Source organism: Ambystoma mexicanum, chromosome 12, assembly GCF_040938575.1.
Source record: "Ambystoma mexicanum isolate Mex_15411 chromosome 12, UKY_AmexF1_1, whole genome shotgun sequence".
NCBI lineage: Eukaryota > Metazoa > Chordata > Amphibia > Caudata > Ambystomatidae > Ambystoma > Ambystoma mexicanum.
In genome coordinates this window covers 997,614,575-997,642,002 of record NC_090936.1, presented here as the reverse complement: position 1 = coordinate 997,642,002, position 27,428 = coordinate 997,614,575, and the positions used below count along the sequence as shown (strand labels likewise).

The 27,428-nt window shown below is 48.7% G+C and overlaps 1 protein-coding gene across 10 annotated transcripts in view; it reads right to left on the bottom strand.

The window, feature by feature from the left end:
* The window catches only part of SBF1 (SET binding factor 1), a 2,512,102-nt gene that overhangs the window by 35,446 nt on the left and 2,449,228 nt on the right, over positions 1–27,428 (bottom strand). For all 10 annotated transcript variants that reach the window (XM_069629502.1, XM_069629505.1, XM_069629506.1 and 7 more), the window contains one exon: positions 25,391–25,522. In XM_069629502.1, coding sequence (XP_069485603.1) covers positions 25,391–25,522 — 132 coding nt within the window. The remainder of the gene's footprint in view (positions 1–25,390; positions 25,523–27,428) is intronic.

The following is a 27,428-nucleotide window of genomic DNA, read 5'->3' as shown; positions in this document are numbered from 1 at the left end:
TGCAAGTGTTGAATATCAGACCAATTGCCAATGGTGAGACTCCATTGATGCGTATGTTAACGCCAGCTTTACAAAGGAAGCCGAACAGAGCATTTGAAACATTGATGTATTGGCAAATGTCACCTGGAGCTGTAGGTCCTTATCGAGCAACACCAGAGTCTGCAGGGGTGGATTTACATGCAAGGGAAGAGATTAGACTGGAAACCAGAGGAATCAAGATTTAGCGACACAGGAATTTTAGTGCAAATGCCATCAGAACATATGGGATTAATTGCCCCTACATCTGGATTAGCATTGAGAGGAATGGAGAGAACATGCTACCTATCCATAAGGGTGGTAGGGTGGCGCAGTTAATAATTGTACCTGTAAAGTTTTCCATCGTAAAGAAAGGAGAGCCACCCACTGTGATAACTACATGTGGGGATAAAGGTTTTGATTCATTAGACCGAATGGTTCCGGGAGCGAAAGTTTGGGTTGAGAAACCTAGTGGTCCGCCGGTTCCAGCAGAAGTAATTGCAGCAGGGGAAGACCAAGTTGCTCTTGTAATGGAACCAGGGAATAGAATATTGAGTCATGTTCCCGCTGACAAATGTTATTTACGTGAGTGATGTACTTCACTGATATCTTGTTTTTTCTGAAGTATTTTTTTCATACCCTGTGTGTGATGTTTGTGCTTGTGAATTTGTGTGGAGTCCATTCGGGAGGATGCAAGGAGGTGTGGCAAATATCTCCATCTTGCGACTGAATTTGATGATCTGGATGACGACTGACGGCTTTGATGTTACCGCGTTGCCTGCTGCCCGATCAACTGCATTGTATCATGGCTTCTTGAGATAACGTCGTAGACATGGGCGTTATGTTTTGCCCCCTTCTGTGACTTCCATGTATTTTCTGCGGGATGGTTATGCTACAATTGTCAAGCATCCTGAGAATGTATGGGTCTTTTTGGTCTGTCGTGTGTTGAACATCTCACACTTCTGCTGGGCTGATGTTCATGATGCTGCAAACTTAATTTTGACGTGCCTTGTGGCCATACCAACGCTGGCCGCTGTGTTGCGGCACGTTTTTGGAGTACTGCACAATGATTCTCTCGTGGAGGATTCAGATGTCAGGGGCTCTTTTTCGGTCTTTGAGTACTGCAAATTTTGTGCGGACACTGATCACAAATGGAGGTTAATAGTTATTCACAGTAGTACTAGCATACTCCTAGTCCATAGTCCCCTTTCCTCTATACTGCATGGGTGTCCATTACTACGGACGGGAGACAACCTTTTTCACCAGAAAAAACCTTCTTCCCCTTTAAATTTAGAGGCGTGCAGGGGCGTGGCCCTCGGAGCATGCGCTCTCCTGACTCCACACACCGGCGCAACTCCTCAGTCCCCATTGACGCGTTGACAATATTAACATTGCCTAATGACACCAGTATTATTGAGGGGGGGAGGATGGTGGGACGTATAGAGGAAAGGGGACTATGGACTACGAGTACGTTAGTCACTACAGTGAGTAACTTAATTACTCCTACGTCCCGTCCCTTTTCCTCCATACTGCATGGGCGATTACAACTGAATGTAGCCTCAGGGTGGAGTGGTCACCCTCATTAAGAAAACAAGTTTCTTAGAACCGCCTGTCCGAAAGCCACATCTGACTTCGAGCTGGCGTCCAAACAGTAGTGCTTGCAGAAAGCCAAAGGGGTGGCCCAGGTGGCCGCCCTGCTGATGACCTGCCACGGGACCCATCTCTGGAATGCAACGGCCGTGGTCTTGGCTCTGACATCATGGGTATGCATGTTAGCTGGAAGTGGTCTATGTTTACCCTCATAGGCCTCCTTGATGGCCAAAACCATCCACCTTGCTATAGAGGCCTTGGATGCCCGATACCTTGGCCTTGACTTCCCCGAAGGTGACAAATAGAGCATCTGACTTACGAAAGCTCTTGCTCCTGTCCAGATAAAATTTCAGAGCGCTTCTGACATCCAGACAGTGCAAGACCCTTTGAGCCTCGTCTTTAGGATCAGCGAAAAACTTGGTAACACGATCTCCTCATTTAGATGGAAAGAGGAGACTACTTTAGGTAGGAACGCGGGGTGCCTTCTCAGGACCACCTTATCTTTGTGGAAAGTAGTGTAGGGTTCTGAAGCCATCAGCGCCTGGATCTCGCTGACTCTACGAGCAGAGGCGAGACCCACCAACAGAGCTGTTTAAATGGTGACCAATCTGATGTCCGCGGACGCCATCGATTCGAAAGGTTTGTGCGCCAGGGCCCCCAACACTACATTGAGATCCCACACAGGGTGTGGCTTCTTGATGGGCGGATAAAGGCTGGTGAGGCCTGCAAGAGGTCGCTTAGCAACCGGGTTGGAGGAAGAGAAGACCTCCTCCTCCGAATCCCTGTAAGCGCCTATGGCTGCCAAGTAGGTGCGGCATGTGTCGATTTGCACCCCCAAGTGAGCAAGGTGTGCCGAAAAGGAAAGCACATCGTCCAATGTGCAAGTAAGGGGGTCGATCTCCTTTGAGTCTACCCAGTGACAGAACCCAGTCCATTTACTCTTGTACTGGCTCCTAGCGCACTGACTGATGTCTAGGTTAGCCTGCGACAAGCTCAGATGCTTCAGTGTGACCTGCTCAGGGACCACGCTGCAAAGGCTGTTAGGGAGAAATCTCATTTATGGCTAATTTCCCTTACCTAGTGAGTCCCTCAGCAGCTTTGCTGGATTTCTGGGGTTTATTTTTTCCACCTGGTAAGAGTGTGAACCTTTTTTCCACTCTTACATGTGTTTTTGCCATGTGTATTTCTACTTTTTGTGTGATCTTGGGCTCTGGAGCCACACCACTCCATGAGCCCAACTTATTGTGTGTGTTACACAGCACCTTTAGTGCAGTGACACAGGGTTGTCTCCAAGACTTCCCACGGACTCCATTTATCTGGGGCTGACTACTGTCCCCCACAAACAGGTAAAGTTGCTATTTACATTATGTAGTCATTTACCACATACCACCGGTTTATTTATTTAATATTAATTCGCCGGTTGGTATTTTTTGCCAGGACTCGATTCTAAAATGGCGTTTGTGTTCTCTTTTGTGACTCCAACCCAAGTCGAGCCCTTTGTTCCACTTTTTGGCGGGCTTCTCCACAGAAGCCTCCAAAAGTGGCGCCACTCTGTCTGGGTACCACAGGAGGTGCTGGAGGGGGTTTAGGCACCCTGGACTGAGTTACCATGGTAACTCGAGTCGCACTCTTGTGTGATTGGCCCAAGTGGTGAGCCGGCCGGCACACCACTTAGCATGTTTGATTGACAGCTAGGCTGAGTGAATGGGGGTGTGCTGCATAAAAGCAGGGCTTTGTGGACTGGAACTTCAGAAGTCGCCACAGGACCTGAGAATCCGACGAGGGAGAAGCTGAGCCGACCTACCACGACGACACCACCGGTGGAGCCCTGCGGAACCGACTCACCACTTCCCGACGACAGAAGATCTCCCGGCTGGAGAGGCTTCTTTCCCTGACTGGTGGGCACAACCAGTTTACCTTCTTATCTTCGCATCCCAGGCCGGCTTGTGGTCGAATTGCCCGTGCCAAGCACCCTGGCAACCGGATAGCCACTTACCACTGGACCGCGAATTAAAGGACCGCTCCTTTTACCTGAAAAAATCTGCGGCTGGTTTCTTCCCTGGCAGTGCAACAGACTCCTGTCTTCCTCCCCGACGAGATCCTCTCTTCCCCCGGACAAAGCACCGACTTGCATCCGCTGCCAGGAACAACTGCCCCCGCTGGAGTATTCTCACCACTTTAAGGTACCGTGTCCGCCCGGCCTCCCTTTCTAAAGATTGCTACAAGGTAATAATAACCCCCTAACCTTCTGGACTGGGCTGGCCGCCTTGACCTTCTAACTGGTCCCTTTCTTTGGTCCAACTCTTTTTGAACCTGTTCAAGACTTTTGTGCACTGCAACTGTGTGACCTTGGACACAATTAGTTTGATCCTCTTAAAGTGGATCCGGCCTACTGACTCTAAACTCACGGTGTTAATTTGCCTTCCTCTCTTGTTGTGTTCTGGAAAAAGTGTTGGGATCCGTTTCAATTTTTTCTCTGCTTTTCTCTCCCTTTTAAAACAAATTATTAGAGTGTCATCTACTTTAAGCGCTCACCGCTGTCTGAAAATAAGTGGGGCTTTACTTAAGACTTGTCTAATATTCTTCTAAGGGAGTGTATATCTTTTAGTGACCGTGTTTTTGAATTGCTTACTATTAGTGCCTGTGTGTTTTTCTAGGTGTGTTTTTAAATAAATAATTATATCTCTTTTACACCAAGCCCTGGTCAGTGTTTACTTGTTCTACTGTGTTCTTTTGACCTATTGTTAATACTCTGTAAACTGCCTAACTCTTCTTGAGGGAAGTCTGACTGCTCAGCCACAGCTACCAAGTGAATCTGTGTGGTACAGACTGCTACCAAGTGGGTTTACTGCCAAACACCTGTAGTCTTAAATCTTTTGCAGTGGTCCCAGAGGGAACTGCACAGGTTTCTGCCTAACACCAGGTGCAAGCCACTGAGATTTTGGCAGTCAACAGGAGTTGGGATATCAACGTCGCTCTCCTCCCCATTCTCGGGTACGAGTCCGGGAGTGGGATCCCCAGGAGGACCTGCTCGGGCGTCAAGGGAATTTCAACTTGGGTGATGTCCCGTATGGTTGCCAGGCATTGGGTCCAAAACTCGCTTACCCTCGGGCATGTCCACCACATGTGGAAGTAGGAACCTGGATAGCCACAGAGGCGCTAGCAGTGGGCATCCAGGGCCCGCTGAAAGTGGTGGAGGCGTAGGGGGGGGGGGTAGTAGGGTAGTACCAGCGCAACAGGAGTTTTTGGGTGCATTCCCGGTTGGTAATGCAACGAGATGCTGTGTGTGTTCTATTCCAAACGTCCACCCATGTGTGGTCCTCAATCACATGAGCCAGGTCCGTCTCCCACTGTGCCATGTAGGAGGGCCTGGAGTGGAGGGGATCTTCCTGCAATAGTTTGTAGAGGGCCGAGATATTTCCCAGGGCTGGCAAGTCCTTCACCGTGAGCTTCAGTGGGGAAAGGGGCCTTGTTGCGGCCGCCCGAGTTTGAAGGTGGGAGCACCAGTGCCTCAGTTGGGCATAGGTAAATCTGTCTGCCTCTGTTAGCCGGAAGATCGATTTACAGCATTCGAAAGTGAGGGGGGCGTCCCCTTCAAAGAGCTGCCCCAGTGTTTCAAGGCCTCCTGCCACCCAATTCCTAAAGTTCTGCGGGCGAGCTCCCGGGGGGAAAGGCGGGGTTGAGGAAAATTGGGGAGGATGCGCTGAAGCCTCCTGGGATGCCTCCACATCTGCAGGCCCACTCCTATGCCTTTATCGACTGCCTCGTGGAGGTCAGCACACCTGGCCAGCTGCGACGTAGTGCGGTATGAATGAACGGGAGGAAGCGAAGGGGGAGAGGGAGGCGGGATTGTTCGATCTCTACCCATTTCGGGCGTCGGGTGGCGAGATCCAATGCTTGAAAGTAGGCCAGCTGCGCTGCAATGTGGTATTTTCGAAGGTCCGGGACCCTCAGTCCTCCCAGTCTTGTGCTGGCCATCATCGTTCTTCGAGTGATCCGTGGTTTCTTGCCCTTCCAGATGAAGCTAATGATTTTCCTTTGGAGCAGTTGCAAAGGGGGTAGGGGGATTGCGGTTTGGAGGGCAACGCAAACGTAGAGAAAGCAGGGAAGGTGGTTCATTTTACATGCCGTTATGCGCCCCAACAACGAGATGTCCTGTGTCTGCCAGCGGTCAAGGTCCTTTTCCAATTCCGCGAAGAGTGGGGGGAAGTTGGCCTGGTAGACCTTCGCTGGGTCGGTGGGGATCTGAACCCCCAAGTATGGGATCGCTTGGGTGCTCCATTGAAACGGGCTGTGGTTCTCTAAGGCTTCCCTTTCGCCTGGGTGCAGGCCCACTCCGAGGGCAGTCGATTTGTGGAAATTGATCGCGAAACCCAAGACCCTCCCGAAGGCCCGGATTTCAGCCAGGGCCGCCCTCATGGAGTCTTTGATATTTGTGATGGTCAGCAGCACATCGTCCGCGTAGAGGGCAATTTTGTGTTGGGTAGTGCCAATCCTCGGGCCAGAGATTAGGGGATCCCGGCAAACTCGCTGGGCTGCCGGTTCCATGGCCAAGGCGAAGGCGAAGAGCAGGGGGAATAGAGGACACTGGCGTAACAGAGGCCCCCGCACTCCCTGCGGTGCGGGGGGCCCCGAGACCACATGTTCTGGAAGGGGGGCACAGATATCTTTTTAGCAATATATTTTTTTTGAATTCACTATTCACTCTTCATTTCTAAAGAAATGATTTCTGTAACAGAAATAATTTCTTTATGAAGGCAGAGTGAACACAAAAAGTCTGGCTACCCCCACCCCATGACATGAAGACCCTAGGCTGGAGTCCTCCATGTCATGGGGTGGGTAAAGCCCTATGACTTCAAAAATAAATAGTTTATTTTTGAAGTCACTCTGCCTTCATAAAGAAATTATTTCCGTTATGGTTCAGTCCTTAACGGAAATAATTTCTTTATCAAGTCAGAGTGACTTCAAAAAGAAACAATGGGTCTCATTACGAGCATGGTAGCCGCCTCCCGCGATTGGGCAATAACCGGCCCATTACGAGATGAATGGTAATTGCCCATTTGCGTGTGGCGGTATTGCCGGGCTCTCGATCACCATTCTGCCCAATAGGGCAGAATGGGGGTGGGGAGCATGGTCGGGCCGGCACCGTTGATAACGATGCCGGCGCAATTACGAGTTATGCTCGTGGGTGCCGCACAGCCCGCCAGGTGAGACCTGGCGGGCTACCAGGAACCCGTGAGCAGAACTCTTAATGCGGTGGGATGGTATGAACGGTGCCTGTGCCTTACCGGCACCGTTCATACTATCACCGCCAGGGTCCTAATGAGGCCCAATGTATTTTTGAAGTATTATAGCTCCCCTCAACCCATGACGTGTGAGTGTATGGTGAAAGAGAGTACACAAATGTATGGGTGGGCTGGGTATGCGTGTACAGTGAAAGGATGCACTCTTAAATGTATGGGTGGCTGCCTGGGTGTGCCTGTATGGTGAAAGTGTCCACACTTAAATGTATAGGTGACTGTATGTGTGAGTGTATGGTGAAAGGGTGCACACAAATGTATGGGTGGCTGCCTGGGTGTGCCTGTATGGTGAAAGAGTGCACTCTTAAATATATGGATGGCTGGGTGTGCGTGTGTATATATGGTAATTGGTGTGTGTACAGGGGCGCAACAAAACCTACATTTCAGGGGGGCTAACTTTTCAAATGTTGGGAGAGGAGCAAACGTATTTGTGCGGGGGCATCTAAGTTCTTTGCGCATTTTAATGAGACAGCTTCAATGTTACAAACAGTTCACTCTCTCCTTTAGGTCTGAAAGCACCCACTTATGGGCTGCTGTGAGAATGACTGGTCTCCTTTTTCTGCTCTACCCTTCCAATCACTCCCTTGGCATGCAAGTACTATACCCACATCAAAATTTCAATTGCTTAAAAAATTTGGCATTTGAATGCAGGTACTAACGGTGAAATGCTGTACATTAGTAATTGCTGGACCGGGCCCTTGTTAACGGCAAAACCCAGGTGCCGTTTAACATCTGTGTCCTTTTCTGTCTGGCAACTGCTCTGTAGGTCAGCCAGGTCAAGTCAACATAGCCCACAATTTCAGTGGGGGGGGGTTTGGGGAGGGGAGATGGGGAGTGCTGCAGCCCAGTCAGCTCAATGGTGTTGCGCCACTACTTGTCTTTAATGCCTTGATTAATTATTGGTAATCTTCTTTACACCTAGCCATATTCTTCCTCATCCCAGTACTTGTGTATGAGGCAGTACTTGTGTATGAGGCACTATGCCTCCTACACAAGTACTGGGATAAGGTAGAGGTACATGAAGGCAATGCCTGACTTAGCTACCTGTAATCTTCATTACTCCTAGTCCCACTCTTCCTCCAGTATTTACCAGTGAGGCAAGGAGCCTCATACGTAAGCACTTGGACAAGGAAGAGGGACATGGAGGTAATTCTGGGCCAATGAGCTGATTTTGGAAGTTGAGGTAGGGAATGGGAGGGAGAAGGGATGTGTGGGGGGATGGGATTGTGCAATAAATCATAATGGTCGTCCATGTCCATGCTAAGCAGGCATGATATGTGGTATTAGTGGCTAGAGAGGCATTTTGGTGCAGCCAGTCTAGTCATTCGTGTTTGGTATGACTTTTTTTTTTAACTGGGCATTTCTGATAAAGCAGTCCTGCTAAGTGTAATTACCTGGCTAGACTGGCATTTGGGTTCTGCATATTTTTCTGGGCATCTGTGATAAAATGATATTTTAATATCTTATCATATGACAAGTGTTTTTAGGCATGACTAGACAAGAGAAGGAAAACTGAGGGGGGACAAGACAAATGATCTTACTAAGCCTTGTGTCATTCAGATCGTGCAAGTGCGAGAATGAGAAGTGCAAGGGGAAAGGGAGGGGGGGAAGTGCAAGGGAGAGGGGAGGGGAAAATAGGGCAGCAATGCTCTAAGTAAGTGCCGCCAGGGCAGCGCAGCTCTGCGTAGTGCAAGGAGAACAAGGGACTGTAGGGTTACAGCTGCAGCCCCTAACTGCGTGGTAGGCCTGGAAGCAGTGCAAGGGTGACTGATCAAGAAAGAGCCTGGACTCAGTGAGACAGAGGGTAGCCAAGCAACCAGTTGGTACAGTGGAGAGGTAGGTCAGGTAGGTCAGCAGGGGAGGGAGAGAGAGAAAGCAGGGGAGAAGAGGAACATTTTCAGCTGCTTCTGGAACTTCAGGTGGTCCGGCTCAAGTTTGGGAGGGTCAGAGAGGCCATTTCAGAGGGAGGCACCTGCAGGGGAGAAGGATCTACCCCCCAATCTCTGCCTGGAGAAGCATCTAACCCTTAGGGCTCGAGAAGGAAGGTATTTTGGAAGATAGTGTTGGATGTAGTGCGGATCCCAGACCCAGAAAGCCTTGTGGACAATGAAAATAGTCTTGAACTTGATCCTTGCAGCCACTGAGAGCCAGTGGAGAGATTTCATGGCTGGAGAGATACGGTCCCTGGGCTTGAGGCCAAGGACAAGTCTCGCAGTCCTGTTCTGGATTTTGCAGAGGGTGGAGAGTAGAGGAAGGCAGATTGAGAAAGTGGCTGTTGCAGTAGTCCAGTCTAGAGAGAACCAGAGCTCTGGAGACAGTGAGCTTCTGGGGGAAAGTGAGAAATGGAATAGTCCCTTTGAGGAGGTGCAGCTGGTAATGGGACTTCTTGGCGACGTGCGAGATGTGAGGAGAGAAAGAGAGAGTGGAGGTAAAGATGACACCAGGAATGAGCGAGAGAGGAGAGTAGGCTGAGGGGAGCCTGAAGGAAAGCTGAGTGTCATCCGCATAACACTGTAAGTTAGAGGAGAAGGTAGAGATCAGGTGGGTCAAAGGGGCCAAGTAGAGGTTGAAAAACCAGGGTGAGAGGATAGAGCCCTGGAGAACGCCACATGTAGAGAGAAGTGGCGGAGTGAAAGGGACAAAGTTGGACCGGGCAGGGGCTGTCCAAGAGGAAGGAGGTCAGCCACTCCAGGGCCTGACCCATGATGCCCAGGTTCTCGCAGAGTCAATTGATCAGGATGGAGTGGTTGACCGTGTCGAAAGCAGAGGAAAGTTCCAGGATGATGAGGACAGAAGGAATGCTGGAATCAAGGTTAGAGATCATATCTTCACAGGTGTTCAGGAGAGCAGTTTCCATGCCTCTGGCAGCTCTTAAGCCATACTGATGGTCATGAAGACAACCAACAGATTCAGGGTGGCGAGGAAGCTGGCATTTGGCCAGTTTTTCCAAGAATTTGTGAGAGGGGAAAGTTCCAGTGGCAAATAATTTTTACAGAAATCGGCCAAGGCTAGATCATGGGTGCCAATGTGGTCCTTGATGGTTCTGGAGGAGCAGGCGAGCACCTGTTTCGACAACACTTCCATAGATGGGACTTGTCTAGAAACCGCGTCAGGTGTTAGAGAGAAAGAGGAGAAAGGAGGAGGAGAGGAAGAGATGGCCAAAGGGGGCCGAGAGGGGAGAGGAAGAGGAGATAGTGGATAGGATGTCCTGAGTTTCAGCGGAGAAGCAGAGGCCAAAGCCGTACCGAGGGCCTGTTGAGGGAACAGGAGAGGTAGAAACCGCAACAGGATTGGCCAGTTCCTTGCAGATTTTAAAGAGTTTGGCTGTGTTGTTAGAGGCCGCAGAGACGCAGGCTTGAATGTGTGCTCTCTTCTTGATGAGTCTTATTGCTTTGACTGGCATTTTGGTGCAACCAGTCTAGGTATATCTTAATGTGGCCTGGCATGCTTTACTGTAATGTTATTATGTGTCTACATTGTGCAGCCATTTGGACATGTTTTCATTGTGGCATGGCATTTTTGAAAGCAAAGCATTAATGTTCATGTGCACTGTTGGTGACTTGCATGTTTTGGATTGCTGTTAGCCTACACAACAATAGCAAACACTGTGGCTTTTTAGTCAATTTTTCTCAGAAAAGTGTGCTGTATATTGCATTAAAACACATATTTATATCTTTCTCCTAGTGCAGTGTGGCATACCCCTTCAGCAAAACGTTTGTGCGTATTGCGCAGGTGTGGTAATCTAGGGCGGCACAGAGTGTGGCGCGACTCTTGATTTGTTGCCGAGTTGGGGCAAGGGGCCCCCTCAGCATGGCTTGGAGGGGGGCCCCCAGAGCTTGTGTTACGCCACTGATGGAGGACATCCCTGTCGCGTTCCGCAGTGAGAGGAATCGGGTCCGACAGGCAGTCGTTGACTCTCAGCTGGGTCTTCGGGCCTGGTAATTCACCAGGGTCATCCTCATGAAAGTCGGTCCAAAGCCAAAGGCTGCTAGGGCGAGGGACAGATGGGGCCAGTCCACCTTATCGAAGGCTTTAGGGCTAGTTGCTGGGAATCCTGACTGGTGACCTATTAGGTCTAGTGACCTGCGAATGTTGTCCTTCGTTGATCTGTAGAAGACAAACCCTGTCTGGTCCGAGTCTATAATGCTCGGGAGAACAGGGGCAAGGCGGTTGGCCAGGACCTTGGAGTAGATATTGGCGTCCAAGTTCAACAAGGAGATGGGTCTGTACGCTATTCTCCTGGGGGTCCTTTCCAGGCTTGAGAATCAAAACAGTGATGGACTCCTGCGTTTTTTTCTTTCTTAAACACTTATTTACCTATACTAAATTAAAATAAACCCTTTAATATTAAATAAATAAATTCGAAACATTTGTGCGAAATGCAGTTGCAATCTCCTCATCTTGAGTCTCCTGGGGGTACGGCCAGTAGGACCACTGCCATGATACCCAAAAAATGCAGCCACCACCAGGCCGAGGTCACCTCTCGGCTGAGGAAGTGACTTGCGGCCTTCTTGTTGGCCACAATCTTGTCCTCACAGGGAAAAACTCTCTTGGATCTTGTGTCCCATATGAGGCCCAGAAAGGTCAGGCTCTGTGTAGGCTGCAGCTGAGACTTCTTGAGGATGATAGAAAATCCAGGCTCGTGGAGTGTGATCATAAGAGCGGAGTCAGTGTGATGAAACGCCTCCAGAGGTCTCACCCTGACGAGCCAGTCCAGGTACGGGTAGACGTGGTGGCCCTGGGCCCTGAGGAGGGCGACCACTGCATTCATTAGTCTGGTAAATACCCTGGGGATGAGCTGAGGCTGAATAGAACCTTGCATTGGAAATGGCAGCCCGTGATCCTGAACCGCAGAAAGGAGTGATGAGGCTGCCAAATAGGGATGTGTAGATAAGCGTCCTTCCGATCCAGGGAGTACATCCAGTCTCCCCTGCACAGTGTCTCCGCTATGAGTGCTGGCGTTACCATCTTGAATTTTTTAAGAGAGAAGGAGAGGTTGAGGGTGGAGAGGTCCGACACAGCTCTCGGGCCAGCCTGGTTCTTCTTTTGTATGGCAAAAATCCTGGAGTAGAAGCCCAAGCCTCGCTGGGAGTTTGGGACTTCTTCCACTGCCTGGCTCTCGATGAGTGAAAACATTTTCGCCAACAGAGTCGCTGTCCCTATCTGTGGGAGTGAAGGGGATGAGGGAGGAATCGGTAGACGGTAACCTGTGGACACTACAAATAGGATCCAGGGGTCCGCAAACCTCTGATGCCAAAACTGTGCATGAAGGGCAAGCCTACCCCCCACCGAAGACACGTGGACCCGAAGGAGCATGTCATGCCTTCTTTCCCTCTGAGGCTGGCGCGGAGGAGGGGGACTGAAAGAAGCCCTTGCTCGCCCCCTTTTGTTGTTTGTGTCGGTGCTGACTTCAGGCTGTCTGGACCTCCGTTCTTGGAAGCCCCAGAACTCGCTGAACACCCGCCCCTTATCGGAGCGTTGATGCGACTGGGTGTATGCCTTGGGCGTTGCCTTCGTAAGGATAAAGACTTCGCAGTTTGGGACCCGTTTTCTTTTTATCTAGCTCATCGGTGGGGGAGTGAAAGAGGTTGCCACCATCGAATGGAAGGTCCAATATGCGTTCCTGGATGTACGGGTTGAATTTGGTAGCCCGTAGCCAGGTAGTTCTTCTCATGCCCATGGCAATGCATATGTTCCTGCCAGAGGTGTCAATGTGGGCCACAGTGGATTCCATTATGTCCTGAGCAACCAATTTAGCCTCCCCAGCCCCGCCTTGACACGTGACTGGCTATGCACTGGAAGTTCTGGAAGGAAGTTGTCTATTTCCCGTCAAACCTTCTGGTTAACGGCTGCCAGCATGGCATCCGCATTGGATTGACGAAGGTGCAGTGAGGCGTTGGAATAAACCTTTTTTCCGTAAACCTCCAAGATCATCTTCACCTTGCCTAGAAGCGCAGAGGACGAGGTGGCCGATGACGACTGAGGCTTGGAGTAGAGTGACGCCACAGCGATCACCAAAGCGTGCGGTTGAGGGTGTGCCGACATCAAGAGCGGATCCCCTCCATTTGCCTATACTTGGTGTCGAGGCGTTGACTGACAGGCTGGGCTTAAGCCATCCCTTTTTGGCCACAGTCGTCCTGCTTCGGGATCTCTGTTCTGGCCATGGGGTGTAGAGCGAGGACCTGGGCAAGGACCCCTGACTCTGGTTGTTCGACCTCGGGTTGAGGAAGCCCCAAATACTCTGCTAAACCTGCAAGCTGTTCATAGAAGGCCTTAGCTGAAGACAGCGTGTCTGGGTCTTCTTTCTCGTCAGTGTCCACCAGGGTTGTCCTGTTGGAGTGGAGGAGTGCTGGGCACCGAGAGCTGCAGTGTAGGAATCGGAGCCGGTAGCTGCTGCGGAGGCTGGGGTGGAACAGCCTGAACTGTGGGAGGCAGGGGAGCTGGAATTGAAGGAGCCGGCAAGGGTAGCAGCGTCGCACGGGGGCCTGCGGCACTGGAGCCATAGGAGGAATGACTATAGGCACAGGCGGAGGGGCCAGAGGGAGCATGTCCCTGATCACATCCCGAAAGACGACCCCCATTGAGGAGAATTCATGAGAGTGAGGAACTTTTCAAAAAACCTGTCCTTACAGGCCAGTGGGGTGGCAGGTGATGTCAACGGGGTAGCGGGTGGCTGCTGGGGCTGGTGTGTACTGGTGTGTCTAGCCGGTTGCGGGGTATACCTGCCCTGCGATGGTGATGGATAAGCAGTAGGCCACGTACTTGCTTGACACCAGCCCCACCTTGTAACTCGTTCTCCCACCTGCTCCGCTCCAAGGGGCGGTATCGGACGAGCAGCCATCTTGTCTGGCACGGCGCAATCTTGTCGAGCTGCATGCCACGTGCCAAAGCCGTGGTGCTTGGCTCGCTGGGCCCAGCCTCCTACAGGACTCTTGTGGTGGAGCATGAGACCTACCCTGCACCTCAGGATGAGGATTGGTAGGCGTGTTGCCCTCGGAAGTATCGTCGGTAGTGCTGCGCGCAGGCGCCCCCTCAGACATCGGGCCAGTACTAGGGTGTAGCCCTTCGGGTGTACACCCAGTAAAAGTACCTTGCGGTCCCTCAGCACTGTCCCCAGAAGGATCTGATGAACCCTCGGCCTGGCGGCCAGTAGCTGAAATAGCCTCGGTAGCAGTGCTGGTGCTAGAACGTGAAAGGTTCCTCCCGCTCAGGCGTTTTCTTGGGAAGGAGTCACCCTTGCAGGGTGCAATGGAAAACAGCGGCCCTACCTTCAGCCTTGACTTGTGTTTGACGAAGTCCTTCAAGTCCTCTGGAGGCAACATCTGGAAGAGCTCCCTCCACCGAGCTAACCTGTTCTTCAGAGCGCACGGTGTAAGCGCATCGCACGCGGTAAAGCCCTCCCATCCGTGGTCGGGCCAAGGCACCGGAGACCAAGAGCGTGGGGGTCAGACGTAGGGAAGAGCCCTTCCTAGGCTGGACTCCTGCTGAAGCCCGCTGGCGTCGGTATGCGCCAGGGACGAGCATGGCGCTAGAGGACCAAGTACTTGATTGATAAAAAGAAGACAAAAGACAGAAGAAAGTATCCGGGAAAGAGCGCGTGGCCAAAGCCAAACCCAGGAGCGCTGGTGAAGTCAGCCGTTCCCATTGACGTGGAAAAGGGGACTGAGGAGCGGCGTCAGGGGAGCGCATGCTCCCAGGACTGCACTCCTGCACGCTTCTAAATTTAAAGGGGAAGAAGGTTTTTTCTGGTGAAAAAGGTTCCGTCTCCCGTCCCTAGCGAGCGACGCCCATGCATTATGGAGGAAAGGGGACGGGATATGGGAGTATGATCTGTATTGTCACCTACGATATTGCTCCAGCTGATGTTTGTTACTTAATAACTTGTGATCCTCAGCGCATTGGCAAATGTCAGCAATTGAACTTGGCTGATGAGCAAAGTGGCACCGATTTTGAAAATCGTCTATGTACTCGATCTATGTCTGTCTGCTCTGATGTGTCTAATAATATGTTCTGTAATTTTACTGTTTTGGCTGCTAGTCATCTCCGACATGTGAAACTGCCTGCTGGTTGGCTGTTTTCCTGCTAACATTTCTGGGGGCCCTTTTGCTTTGACACACCTTAGTATGATGATGTTTCCCTTGCACCCTGCTATTCGCCATTCTAAGTGATCTGTTCATCATACTGGCCTGTCACATGACTGTGATTCTAATGTGCATTTGTTCTTTGAACCTGAGGTTTTAGCGCTTGCATTTTCCTTAGTGGGTGTTTGGGGTTTAGCTGCTGAGGGCTATACATCCTTAATTAGATTGGTCTGTGTGGTAGTCAAAGGACTTAATGAAACCTCTCAATCTTTGACTGAGCTGCTGTTAGACAACAGGAATTTTAGAAAAGCTATTTTGCAGAACATGGCTGCTATTATTTGTTTTTGAAACATAATTTGGGTTGCAATGCCGACGAAGGGATGTGTTGTTTTGATATAGATGAGAATTCCCGCTCTATGGAAAAGTACACTGGCAGTTTGAAGGATCTGATTTCCAAAGTTATTCAGGACCAGGGCGGGAACTGGCGAGATCATTGTTTTCATGGAATCCAGAGGCATTGCATTATGCTTTTACTTGTGTTTTTACTGCGTTTTTTATTTTGGTTGTTTGTTTTTGTATTTCTTGCATTCCCAATTTGGTGAGGATGTTTCGTCAATTTCAGACACCATCTTTTGTTTCATTGGGATATGGCAGTTGATTGTCCAAAGGGTGGAGTGTAATGCATGTGCGAAAAGGAGCTAAAACATGGCGCTGGTGCGTAGCCATTTTGGACAATCACCTCCAAACTGCAATGAAAGTCTACCTTTCTGTGAGCTCAGTTAGAAGGTGGACATAAATTCAGCAACGGTTGCAAGATTATATTATGAAACAGAGGAGGTCACTATGAATGATTGTTGTTATATTGTTCGCTCAAGGACGAGCCGAGAAGGGAGTCAGAGATGTGCAGGTGCATTGATAAGGGGTGTTGGGAATGAGCGTGCGGGAAACAAGCTGGGTTTTTCCACTACTGTCTGGATTTTTCCGCTCTTTGCCTCCCATGCTTGCAGTCTGTCCTTTGGCCGGGGGCAGTTTGCAACCTATGAGGGGCAGGGATTTGTCCCCCATAAGAAGAGAGGTATCCTGATGCGAAGACAGAATTGGAAGTGTCGCTGAGAGGAAGGACGCTCCGCTCCAGACCCTGTTAGTACGTGTGATCTCTCTGCCTACCTGCCTTGGAACTGGGTAGTGTCGTCGTGGCTGCGATTAACTTTTCTCCTACAACTGCACCAACGGTGATGTAGACCCTTTGTAACTATCCTTGTTTGAGTGTCTATGTATAACCATTGCATGTATTCCAATAGTTATTTATATGCTTATACTTGTTAATAAAGGGCCTGTAAAGAGCCAATAATATTCCAATTGTTGGTCTAGGTGTGTATTATTGCCTTCCTGAGTACAAGAACTTTTGGTCCGTGTAATAAGGTGAGTAGTTCTGAGGTCATTACACGTGCCTGAAAAGCAAAACACTTTGAACGGATTTCAGTGAGCGAGACTTGTTTGCAGAAAAATCTTAAGAACAGCAGTTTACAGCTCACTTGCATGTCATGCCGATGTAATGGCCACTAATAAGGGCGTTTTCAGAGTCAGCAGCCTAATGGCTGTGGAATGCAAAGGCTCAGACAGAGTCGCCATCAAAAATGTGAGAACTAAATTCAAGTCCCAGGCAGGAACCACAAAGGGTGTTGGAAGAAACCCATTTACAAGGCCCTTCAGACACTGGGCTAACACCGGAATTGAAAAGTCAGCACCTTCATCCGGTGACCTCTTAAACACACACAAGGCTGCCAGATAGCCTTTGACTTTTTTTTCTGCAGGCCTGGCGAGTCCAATAAGAAGGAATTCCATCACTGAGGAGGTGTGACATGAGATGTGTCCACTTCTCGGTCCCGACACCATGAGTCTTCTCCACCTGCATGTGTAAAGAGACTTGGTGGACGGCATACATGCAGCCAGCAGCACCTCAAGTGCCTCCTCTGAAAGGCCCCAGGCATCATAGCTTAGCCTCTCAAGAGCCATGCATGTAGATTGTGAGACGCCGGTGAAGAACCTGACATTCCGAATGGGATAGGAGATTCTGACCTCTGAGGAAGCCGGCGAGGTGAGCAGACAACCAATTCTCTCACTCATGGGAGACCACACTCTGCCTGCTCATAGCGTCCGTCAACCCGTTCATTGCTCCTGCCAGATAGACTGCAGAAGCTGAGATTCTGTTCTCCAGAAGATGGAACCATAGTTGCATGGCCCCCCTGCACAAGACCAGTGACCGTACACCCTGTTGCTTGTTGAGGCAATGCATAGCCACTGTTTTGGCCGTCAAAATCAGGACATGCTTTCCGCTGAGGGATGGAGCGAAAGCCATCAGGGATAGCCATACTGCTTGCAACTCCAGCCTATTGATATGCAAGTAGCCTTCCACCAGGGATCCCCACAGTGAGCGCCTCAACCCTTCAGTGACAACGTGTACAGGACTAAGGTTGCCAAAAGGGTCATACTCCAACTCCAGCCAACAGAATGGTTACACTACCACAACATATGCAGCGTGATTAAGGTGAACACCACCACACAGACCCTACTAGAAGCACCTACTGCATGTGAACAGGAGCTGGGGCAAAACCCCACTGATTTCCCCAGGTTGCGCTCATTCTCTACCATCTGCATCCCAAATACCTCCTGATGGAATATAACACCTTGCAGCACAATGGCCCACCGACTTGAACAACCCAGTTGATGTGGGCGACATTTTTGACTACTTGAGACTATCCCCGCCACGACCTACAATATTTGCAACAGAGAAATTCAATACAAATTAAATAAGCGACTTTACTACACCTCTATAAAATGTGTCACATGGGCCTGGTACGCTCGATGGCGTGCTGGCAACAGTGTGGGAGGCTGGGTACTTTGGGTCATAATTTGTGGTCGTGTTTGTTTTGTTTTATTTATTTGTAATGCGCGCCAGACCCAAGGGTATCAGGGCGCAGAGGATACATGAATACTTTCAGCTTAGGGTTACACGGTTATATAAAAACAGAGACAAACATATGCAGAAAGGATAAGGTCAGTGGTTATTTGAACAGTATATACATACAATAGGCATAAACAATAGGGTTCAGCATCAACTAGGCATTGTGATATCAATTTACAGTGCAAGATAAAGAGTTGAGACAAGAGGACAACAAGAGTGCATTAGGGGAGTATAGTGTCCGGCTATAGTAACTTACTTGCTGAGAATTCCCAAATTGGTCTCTCGTATTCCCAACACCTCCATTACCATCTCCCCTCGTTCCATATCATTTGGTATGAATGAAGATGAATGGCATACAGACCCCAACATACAACAATTGGTACACATTCTCCTAAATTGTTAATCATGCACTTTAAGACAGCCCTGAACCTACTAATCAGGCCTACCTTGGACTGACCTTTAAATTCTGTACATTAGAATGCACAGTGATGAGGAGGCGTGGTAGACCTACTCAACTTGACTTTATTGGGGAGCTGGCCAATACATATATCAGTTAAGGGCTTCAGGTATACTTAGTCAAACAAGATATGTGCTCTTTATGGACACTAACACTGAGAAAAAGATTCCAATCGCCAATGTTTAACAGGGGAAGGGGGGACTGTTTCAGGGAGTCGGGTTATCTGGTCCGGGGGATGGGGTAGCTGATGAAGTGGGTGGGGGCGTGGGGGTTGTTGTACTTGTTCCATTTCTTGTACCTGATCCTTCTCTATTCTTTGGATTAAGCATACTGCTGATTTAGTTTTTGTTTTGTTAAACGCTTATAAAAGAACAAGTTACTTACCAACTGTAACGTTCTTTCGATTGGATGTTCCTCCCACGTATTCCTTATCTTAGATATATAATTACCTTAAGGCTTTGCCTCGGAATTTTTTTTCTCTCTCCAGCAGAGGGCGCTCCATTCGAGGCCGCGGCAACGATGTCCCTCGGCGGCATCCGTCGAACATCGACGTCATCCACTATATAAGAGCCTCGAGCATGCCTGTTGGCTTCAGTTCAGTTTTTTCGTATATTATAGTCCAAGGATTTTGATTAGTTAATGGCATGCCTCTTTTGACCCAAGCCTTAAAAGAGTTTCGAGTGTAATTGACGTAAACTGTACTGTGGGGCTAGGTTGGGAGGGTCGATGAGGAATACGTGGGAGGAACATCCAATCGAAAGAACGTTACAGTTGGTAAGTAACTTGTTCTTTTATAAGCGTTTAACAAAACAAAAACTAAATCGGCAGTATGCTTAACATTCTTACAGATCTTGAATTATTGATTGAGGGTTAATTAACTCCTCTGGGACAGATCTTCTGCCAAATTTAACACCAAATTTAACACCAGCAGAGGTTACTTCCTCCTCTTTTGATGAATCTCCCTCATAGATGGATGACATGGTCCTGAAAAAATCATGTCGACTCTCAGGATGAAAAACCTTTTCAGGCAGTAAAGGAATTTCCCTTATTAAAGGTTTGGGCGTCACCTCCTTCGACATCGAGCCGTGGAAACTGTCGAAGGAGCTTTTGTGGTTTTCGAGCGTGAACTCGACGGAGCTTCCTTCGAGGGAGTTGTCGACTCGAGGACCTTCGAAGTCTTCGACGACGTCGATGTCGACTTCGATGGTGTATGATCTTTCAACGCCATTTTGTTTCGCTCTGCCTTCGATTTATGCACCAAAGGATCGCACTTACGAGGTGATCGAGAAGAATCTCACGATGACTCTCTCGACTTCTTTTTATCAGCTTTCCTTGTTTTGGACCTTCCTCTGTCACTTTTCTTGTGAGCAGGAGCATGGTCTTCTTTAGCTATTTTTGAGGGGGTCTAGGCCGCATTCTCAAAATATTTTAGCATGGAAACTCGAAAAGCTTCCCATTTTCTCAGAGAGTCATGTTTAGAAGGACATGTGATAACCTCTTCTGAAGATGTCGAAGAGGATGAGGGAGATCGATGTCATCTCTTCTTAGCCTTTTTAGAAGACGAAGAAGAAGACTTCCTCGATCTACTCCTCGAATGATGTTTTTTATGATATGACTTCAAAGTGGACTTCGATAAACCCTCCCCCATTGCCAGTTTACCTCTATGCTCTTTTAGGGCTTTGTGGGTCACCGACTGGCACGAACCACAGTGGTCGGGACCGGGGCACCATAGACAATTCTTATGTGGATTGGTCAGGGACATCTTCTTTCCACATTTTAGGCATTTTTTAAAGCCTGTCTTTGGTGTGGAAGGGTTCAAAGACGACGACATAGCTTTTTTTCACACAAAATACTGAAGCGCCGTTTAACTCGATCCGAAGCGAAGCTAACGGAAAAACGAAACTGAAGCCAACGGGCGCGCTCAAGGCTCTTATACAGTGGATGACATTGATGTTCGACGGATGGTGCCGAGGGACATCGACGCCGGAGCGCCCTCTGCTGGAGAGAGAAAACATTTTCCGAGGCGAAACCTAAAGGTAAGGATATATCTAAGATGAGGAATATGTGTGAGGACACAATCCATTCGAAAGATGTTTTAAAAAAAAAAGTTGCCAAAAGGCTCCCCCTGCCATCATACCCTCCTGATTGGCCCACCATGAAAGGTTGATGGCCACTGACCCCATGCCCTGAGGACATCCTTCATGTCGAAGTACTGAGACTACTGGCCCCTCGGGAACCATTGAAGGGATTGCATTTGCAGTTTGGCCTCTGGCACCGGAAATATGCAGGCCATGAGACCCAAAAGGCGGAGGAAGGAAGCCGCTGGAAGGCGGTCGTGGTTCTCAAAGAGTGTGACCATTTGACCGAAACTGACTACTCTTTCTTGGGTGTGGATGGGGATACAGGGGGTCGCGGGAAAGCTGCTCTGGTGTCCAGGACTGCTTCTGCATTTGTGCGACTTGGGAAGTTTAGGAAGAAACCCAGGCTGTGAAGCAGGTGTCCTCAAGATGCCTCAATAACTGCTCTGGAGACCTTTCTACGGATCAACCAGTCTCCCAGCCAAGGTAACACATGGACTCCGGATCTCCTGAGATGAACATCCAAGAAAATCATCGGCTTGGTGAGAACCCTGGGAGTAGAGGTTAGGTCAAAAGGGAGCACTTTGAATTCATAACACCGTATCTCCTATGACAAACCTCAGGAACCACGCCTGTGCTTCCAATGGATGGGCACATGGAAATAAGTGTTCTAAAGAACCAGCCACACCAACCAGTCCTGGAAATGCAGAGCCTGGAGAATTTCTCTCAAGGTCACCATCCTGAACATGTCCTCCCTATGCAACTTGTTCAAGACCCTGAGGTCCAGGATGTGATAGAATCCTCCCCATTTCTTTGGCACTAGGAAGAACTCGGAGTAGCAGCCTAACTCTCTCTCCTCGGCTGGTACCTCCTCCTTTAAAAGCAGAGCATTGAACAATTCCTCCTGGAGCCCTGGCTTCAGTTGTTTGAGAGGGTGGGATGGATTGAAATTAGAAAGACTGTTTGGTAGGTTGCTGCACCGCAAGGCCTAGCGACTTCACAGTAAACTTTGACTCCTTGAAACGTTCCACGTATTTGTCAGCCTTCAGCCCAAAGAGGAGCTCACCATCAGCAGTCATGTCAAGCAATTTAGCTTTCACATACTGAGGGAACCACAAAACCTGCAGGAATGCTGTCCTCCGGAGCACCGTCAATGTCCCCATCGAATAGCCAACGCAGTCAACGGTGTTGAGACCTGCCAGGAGGGCTTGACACGCCACCTCCTTTGCATCAAAGATCATGTCGAAGACACCATCTCTCATCTCACTGGATGGGAGTTGGTCCGCTCCTGTACGATCGTCTTCCAAAGTATGTGAGAGGTAAAAGCACCAACATCATAAATAGCCTTTAGTGCCATACTCCCTGACGCAACGATTTTCTTCATTAGAGTGTCAGTCTTTTTGCTTTCCCTCTCCTTTGGGACGTCCAAAGTGAACTATGCAGGCCTCAAACTGACCGTAGCAGCCTGCAGAACTAGACCAGCAAGTGAAGGGTAGGCTGACTAGAAGGCCGGTCGACTTATATTTTTTGTCAGCTCGTAATCAACTGCTGGCGTTTAACATGGTCGCTGCCATAATGCTGCAATGGGCTCCGAGATGGGTGCATTGAAGGGTAGCACTCTCTCAGACTGATGCCCTTTGTCAAGGATGTATGTCAGGCCGCAAGACTGTAATGGTTTGGCAGGGGCAGCTTTATATATTGTGCACTGGGATGGGTCTAGGGAGCCGCTTGCTGCATGTCAAGGTCAGGGGGAGGTGTCGAACCTGCTTGCCTTGTGCAGCCCCTCGGTCAAGGCCAGGTGATCAGCCTCACCCAAAAAGAAATGGGTCATATTTCAGTTTCCAACCCCTCCCATCGGCTCCATTCCGAAGGGGACCTGGTCTCCATCATTAAAAATGGTTCTCATGGACTCAAAGAATTCAGATATGGACTCTGGCACAAAACTCCGGACCATCGTCAACAGAGCTGCCCCGTGGGGGGCTCTCGATGTTGATGCCTCAAAGGTCATAGATGCCGGGGACGGCTTTGAGCGAGTGGAGGTCGAGCTCAAGGGCATAAGTCCTGGTGCTGCTACCATGGCACCGGAGCCTCAGGTGCTGTTGGTGCCTGTGCTACCTGAGGCGCTGAGGCTGAAGCCATACCATCCATGGTCTTGTCGAACAACTGGAGTATCTGACTTTTAAACGGCCTTCAACTCTTCTCTCTGAGCCCCTATACTCAGGTCTGACTTACTCCGCTCATCCATATTGTGGGAGCATGAATGGTGGGTCTGACTCTGTGAATACAATTTTTTTGTTGCTTCTTTGCACCCTTGACTGTAGGGCCTTTGGTATTGGGGCCCAAGGACGAGGTGACTGACTGTGCCTGAGATTTCGAAAAGGGGCCTCCCGTGCATCACCCAAGCGCCTTCAAATTCAAATGCTGGCAGGATCTGCATTGGTCGATGTCATATTCATTCCACCCCGGGGCACCACACACAAATGTTTTGTCAGTCCGTGGAGGACATTTTCAAGCTGCACCTTGCAGCGCTTAAAACCAGACGGCTTAGGGCCTGACATGTCAGAGTCGAATGCAATGCCTTTCAATCATGAAAAGAACATGTTCCAAACCATGCGCTGAGTGCGTGGAAAAAATGAACGGCTGTATGGGGGTGTAGTGATGTGATATATGTACCGCAGATGTCACATTCGGAGTCAAGGAGTGAGGCGGTTGCACCTGATAAGGTGGGTGATCGACCATTCACCTCCCAACCTTCTACCTACCGGGGTGGTGTTAAAGCCTCCCATCACAAATCACTTTTATCGGGTAAAATCAGTAAAAATCACACACGATCTGTACACAGCAGAGTTGGAGGCTGTACTCAGTTACCTCTGTGGGCACATTGCAAAGTAAAGATTAAATATAAGGAAAGCCTGCCTCTCAGACAGGTACACAACACCAGGGACGTCATTTCACCAAAATGTCTGGGGTAGCGGAAGTGACATTACACAACCCTTGGCCTCTGATGACAAGTGATGTCATTTGACCCCACCCCGAAGTGACATCATGGGAAGCATCAGGGAAGCAATGGAACACAAGCTTTCACCCCACGACAAAACAGGAAGTGGCATCCCATAGCATTGTTTCTGAGTACACTACGGAAAATATGGCTACGATATCACTGTAAAGTGATATACATTTCATATAAGAATGGATCACCATATGTATCATTAATATCAGTGCGTATAAGTCCATGTTACCAAATCACTGTGAATGAAAGCAGACATCCGAGGCCAAACGATAATGATGTGTTATTATATAGCACTTGCGCTTAAGCGCTTCATATTGAACAAATACACATACAATATCACCCAACCTGTGTTGGTACTCATTTAGCAACCTCAGCAGGATGAAAGGCTGAGTTAACCTTGCTGTGAGTCGCACCTGCAGATCACACACACATTGCAGCAGCCAGTGCTCAACCCACTAAGCTATTTTACCGTCTACAGCCATCAGAAAACCAGCCACTCCAGAAACAAAAGGCCACATGCTGCTGGCCACAGCCCATGAGCCTCAATGTAAAAAAAATAAAATAAAAAAAAGCAATAAAGATGATATTTTCTTTTTTTTTTTTAAATGATTTTTTAGGGGTAGCAAGGGAGAAATCAGGGGTCACAGTTGCACCCCTGGCAGCCCCTAAATGACGTCCATGCACAACACCAAGAAGCAGCATCCATGTAAGTCACCCATGAGGGGGCAAGGAGATTTCACCACAGGAGTACCCCCTAGGCAGAGAGGCAAGGTGGACCACTTCATCAGAGGTGCTGGATGTGGTAGTGTGTCATGAAGTGACAAGACCAGGATAGCCTACAATGTCCCAGGTGGAGTCCAAAGTAAGAAAGTAGGAGCATCACAGCAGGATACACATACCGGACACGTCACCAAACAAGTCCATGTTCCAAAGGACTAAACTAAAGGGATGCAATAAGATTAAGTATCAAGAGGTAGAACTTTACACATAGAATGTATATTACCCCATCAAGACTGCATGCCATTAATGAGCAGGTATCTCATTGCTGTCCTTGATGCGGGGGACGGGGGAATTCAGCAGGCTTCTGGTATATGGTGTGTCAATGCCCAGAGAGATCAATCTATTGGGGTCAGGTGATGCACAGAATTAATTTGTTCATGTAAGCCATTTTTCTGTTTATAGGGACTGGTGCCTGGGGAAAAAGAGGGACAAGGCTCGGACAAAGATGGTACAGTTTTTGTTACTTTTAGCTAAAAGGTGGACTGCAATCTTGTGGAAATGTTCAAAAGGTCCAAAACTATCACTGAGGGTTGGAGATATTCAAAGATGGGGCATAGCTGAAGTGGACATTTCACGTAACAAAGGGGAGTGTTGTATTGGGGACAAATGCTCAATGAGATGATGATGTCACCAGATCCGAGACCACCATGAGGGATGGATTGAGAGGAAAGAGGTCTGGAGCAGAAAGGGAGATGTAGGGGGGACCCACTATGGAGAGAAGGTGGAAAATGTAAAATGGAAGGTGAAGGGGGTCTCATTGCAAGGAGGAACTTGATGGAAAAAATGAATGGACTGAGGAATGTTATACCGGAATGTTGGTACTGAAGATGCTGCAACCACTCTGTGTATTGTCTATTTTTCTTCCCCTGTTACAATGTAGTATGAAAATAAAACAGATTAAAAACAAAAAAGTATCAAATAGGAAAGAGATGAGTGGCTGACTAGCACGGAAAAGCAGACTAGAAGAACTATCGTTCCCAACCCTCACGCCAGAACATTCTCTTGGGCAGCTCACTCAGAAGTGCTGGTATCAATCAGTTTGAACATATGTCTAAGCACACAAACCCAGGTGCCACATAAATTGTAAAGAGATTTGTAAAAGTGCTCCACTTACATCAAAGAAAGCTTTTTCATCCACTGTTTTTGGCGAGCCCATAGTTTGTGCGCCCGGCGTAATGGACTCCACCTCTGCCAAGTCAATGACCCCTTTACATTCAGTATCTGTGCGGTAGTCATAGTACCGCAGCTAGAAGAAAGAAGCAGAGAAAAACAGAGGTTGGATTTAGAGGTATACCTAGCCCAAATATAATAAAGGAGAGCCCAACCACGACAATAAAAACTGGGCCATCCATAACGTGGACACTAGTCAAGCATGCAACAACTGAGTGCAAGAGCAAGCCATGAGGGACAGCGCAGCCACAGGCAATAGTAAAGCATGCAGGTTCGAGGTGACTGAGTATTTAGGCACAAGAAAAATAAAAACTAGTCACAAGAGGAGTGAGCATTCATTAACACTCACATTTTAACAATATTTTTTTGTCAAAATCTTTTTTATTGAAATATTGATTAAACATTAAATTCATCAAATGTCATTGCAAGTGGTAATAGTTAATCTAAGAAGCTATGAATCAACAATCTAATTCGGCATCTTTTGCAATTCATCAGTTATATCGATTTCGGCAGCATTTTTAAAAAGGCTAAGTTCATAGTTTGTCGCTGCAATTGTAACAATTAATCTCTTGATAAATTAAAAAGAGGTTAAAATGAAATGTTGATGTTTGATTAAGTATATAGAATTTCATAAACATCCTCTGGAAATAGGATAATGTAGCTTAACAACTTGTATCCCTCTAAAGTAAGGAAAAGCAGGACAGAGAAAAAAAAACAACAAAAAAAACCTCACCAAAGTTAGCAACAGTTTATCGCGTAATCCTGTGAGAGGCTGTATCTCTCCCATTTCCAGATGTCCATTTGATGTTTACTTTCACCGTGCCAGAGACGTGTCAGGGCTGGAAAAGGTACTTAATTAATCTAGGCTGGAAAAACATATGTTCTTTTTCTTCGATGTGATTTAGAAATGAGCCCCATATGTTTGTGAATTTGGGTGTCTGACCTATTGCAGCTGTTAATTTGTCCACTCCCAGAAGTTCCCAAACCTTTACCCACCAGTATGCTATGTGGGGACCCTCTATTTCCTTCCAAATCGAGCTCGTGTGAGGCGGGCTGCCATAAGTAATTGAGTAATCAGGCAGGCAGTAGTGCCAGAGCAGGGGTAAGACCCATCATCTGGTGAGTCGCCTAACAGCATTACTAGCGGGTCCATGGGGAGTAGAATTCCACATAAGTCTTTGATCTTTGATCTCCAGCCAGTAAGTTTGAATGACCGGACAGTGCCACCACAAGTGACCCAGATCTCCCTTCGCACCGCAGCCGTGCCAACAGGTATCCGGATATTCCGGGTTTATCACATGTAGCCTCTGTGGTGAGAAATACAAGCGATAGCAGATCTTAAGTGCACATTCCTTCACAGACGTGCATCTAGAGGACCTATGTGCTCTGTCCCAGATTATTTTCCATGATTCTGGGTGTCTCAATTCCTAGTTCTCTCTCCCATGCCAGCATATACGGGAGTTTCTCGTCTTCTGGGACGTTTTCTAAGAGGCGATAACAAATGTTACTCTATGTGAACACTGGCCTTCCGCAACCGTTAATTCTAGGCCTGAGGGGGGCCTAGTGGCAACTTTTTTGGTGGTCGGGTTGGTAATCCAATGCCGTAATTGTATGCATCTAAATCTCTCGGTCTCAGGGAGGTTAAACTTCTCTTTGCATTGGGCAACGGTCAGTGGGATATTGTCATCATAGAGATCTTGCAGTCTCAGTGGTCCTTCGCTTGACCAGTTTTGGTAGGAGTTGACCTGGAGTCCAGGGGGTAAAGGCCGGGTTCTGCGTAATTGGGGAGAGGGGTCCCAATCCTGGAAGGAGTCCCCTTAATTTGTACTGTCTATCCCAACACCGGAGAGATGACCTCGTAGTTGGGAGGGGCTTCTGGGAGGCACGCGCCTCGCGCGGTAGGCAGGGAAGCTGAGAGAGGGGCGCTCCAGAAAACAAGTGCTCAATGACCTGCACCTGGGTCCGGGGGAGGGGGGGGGCGG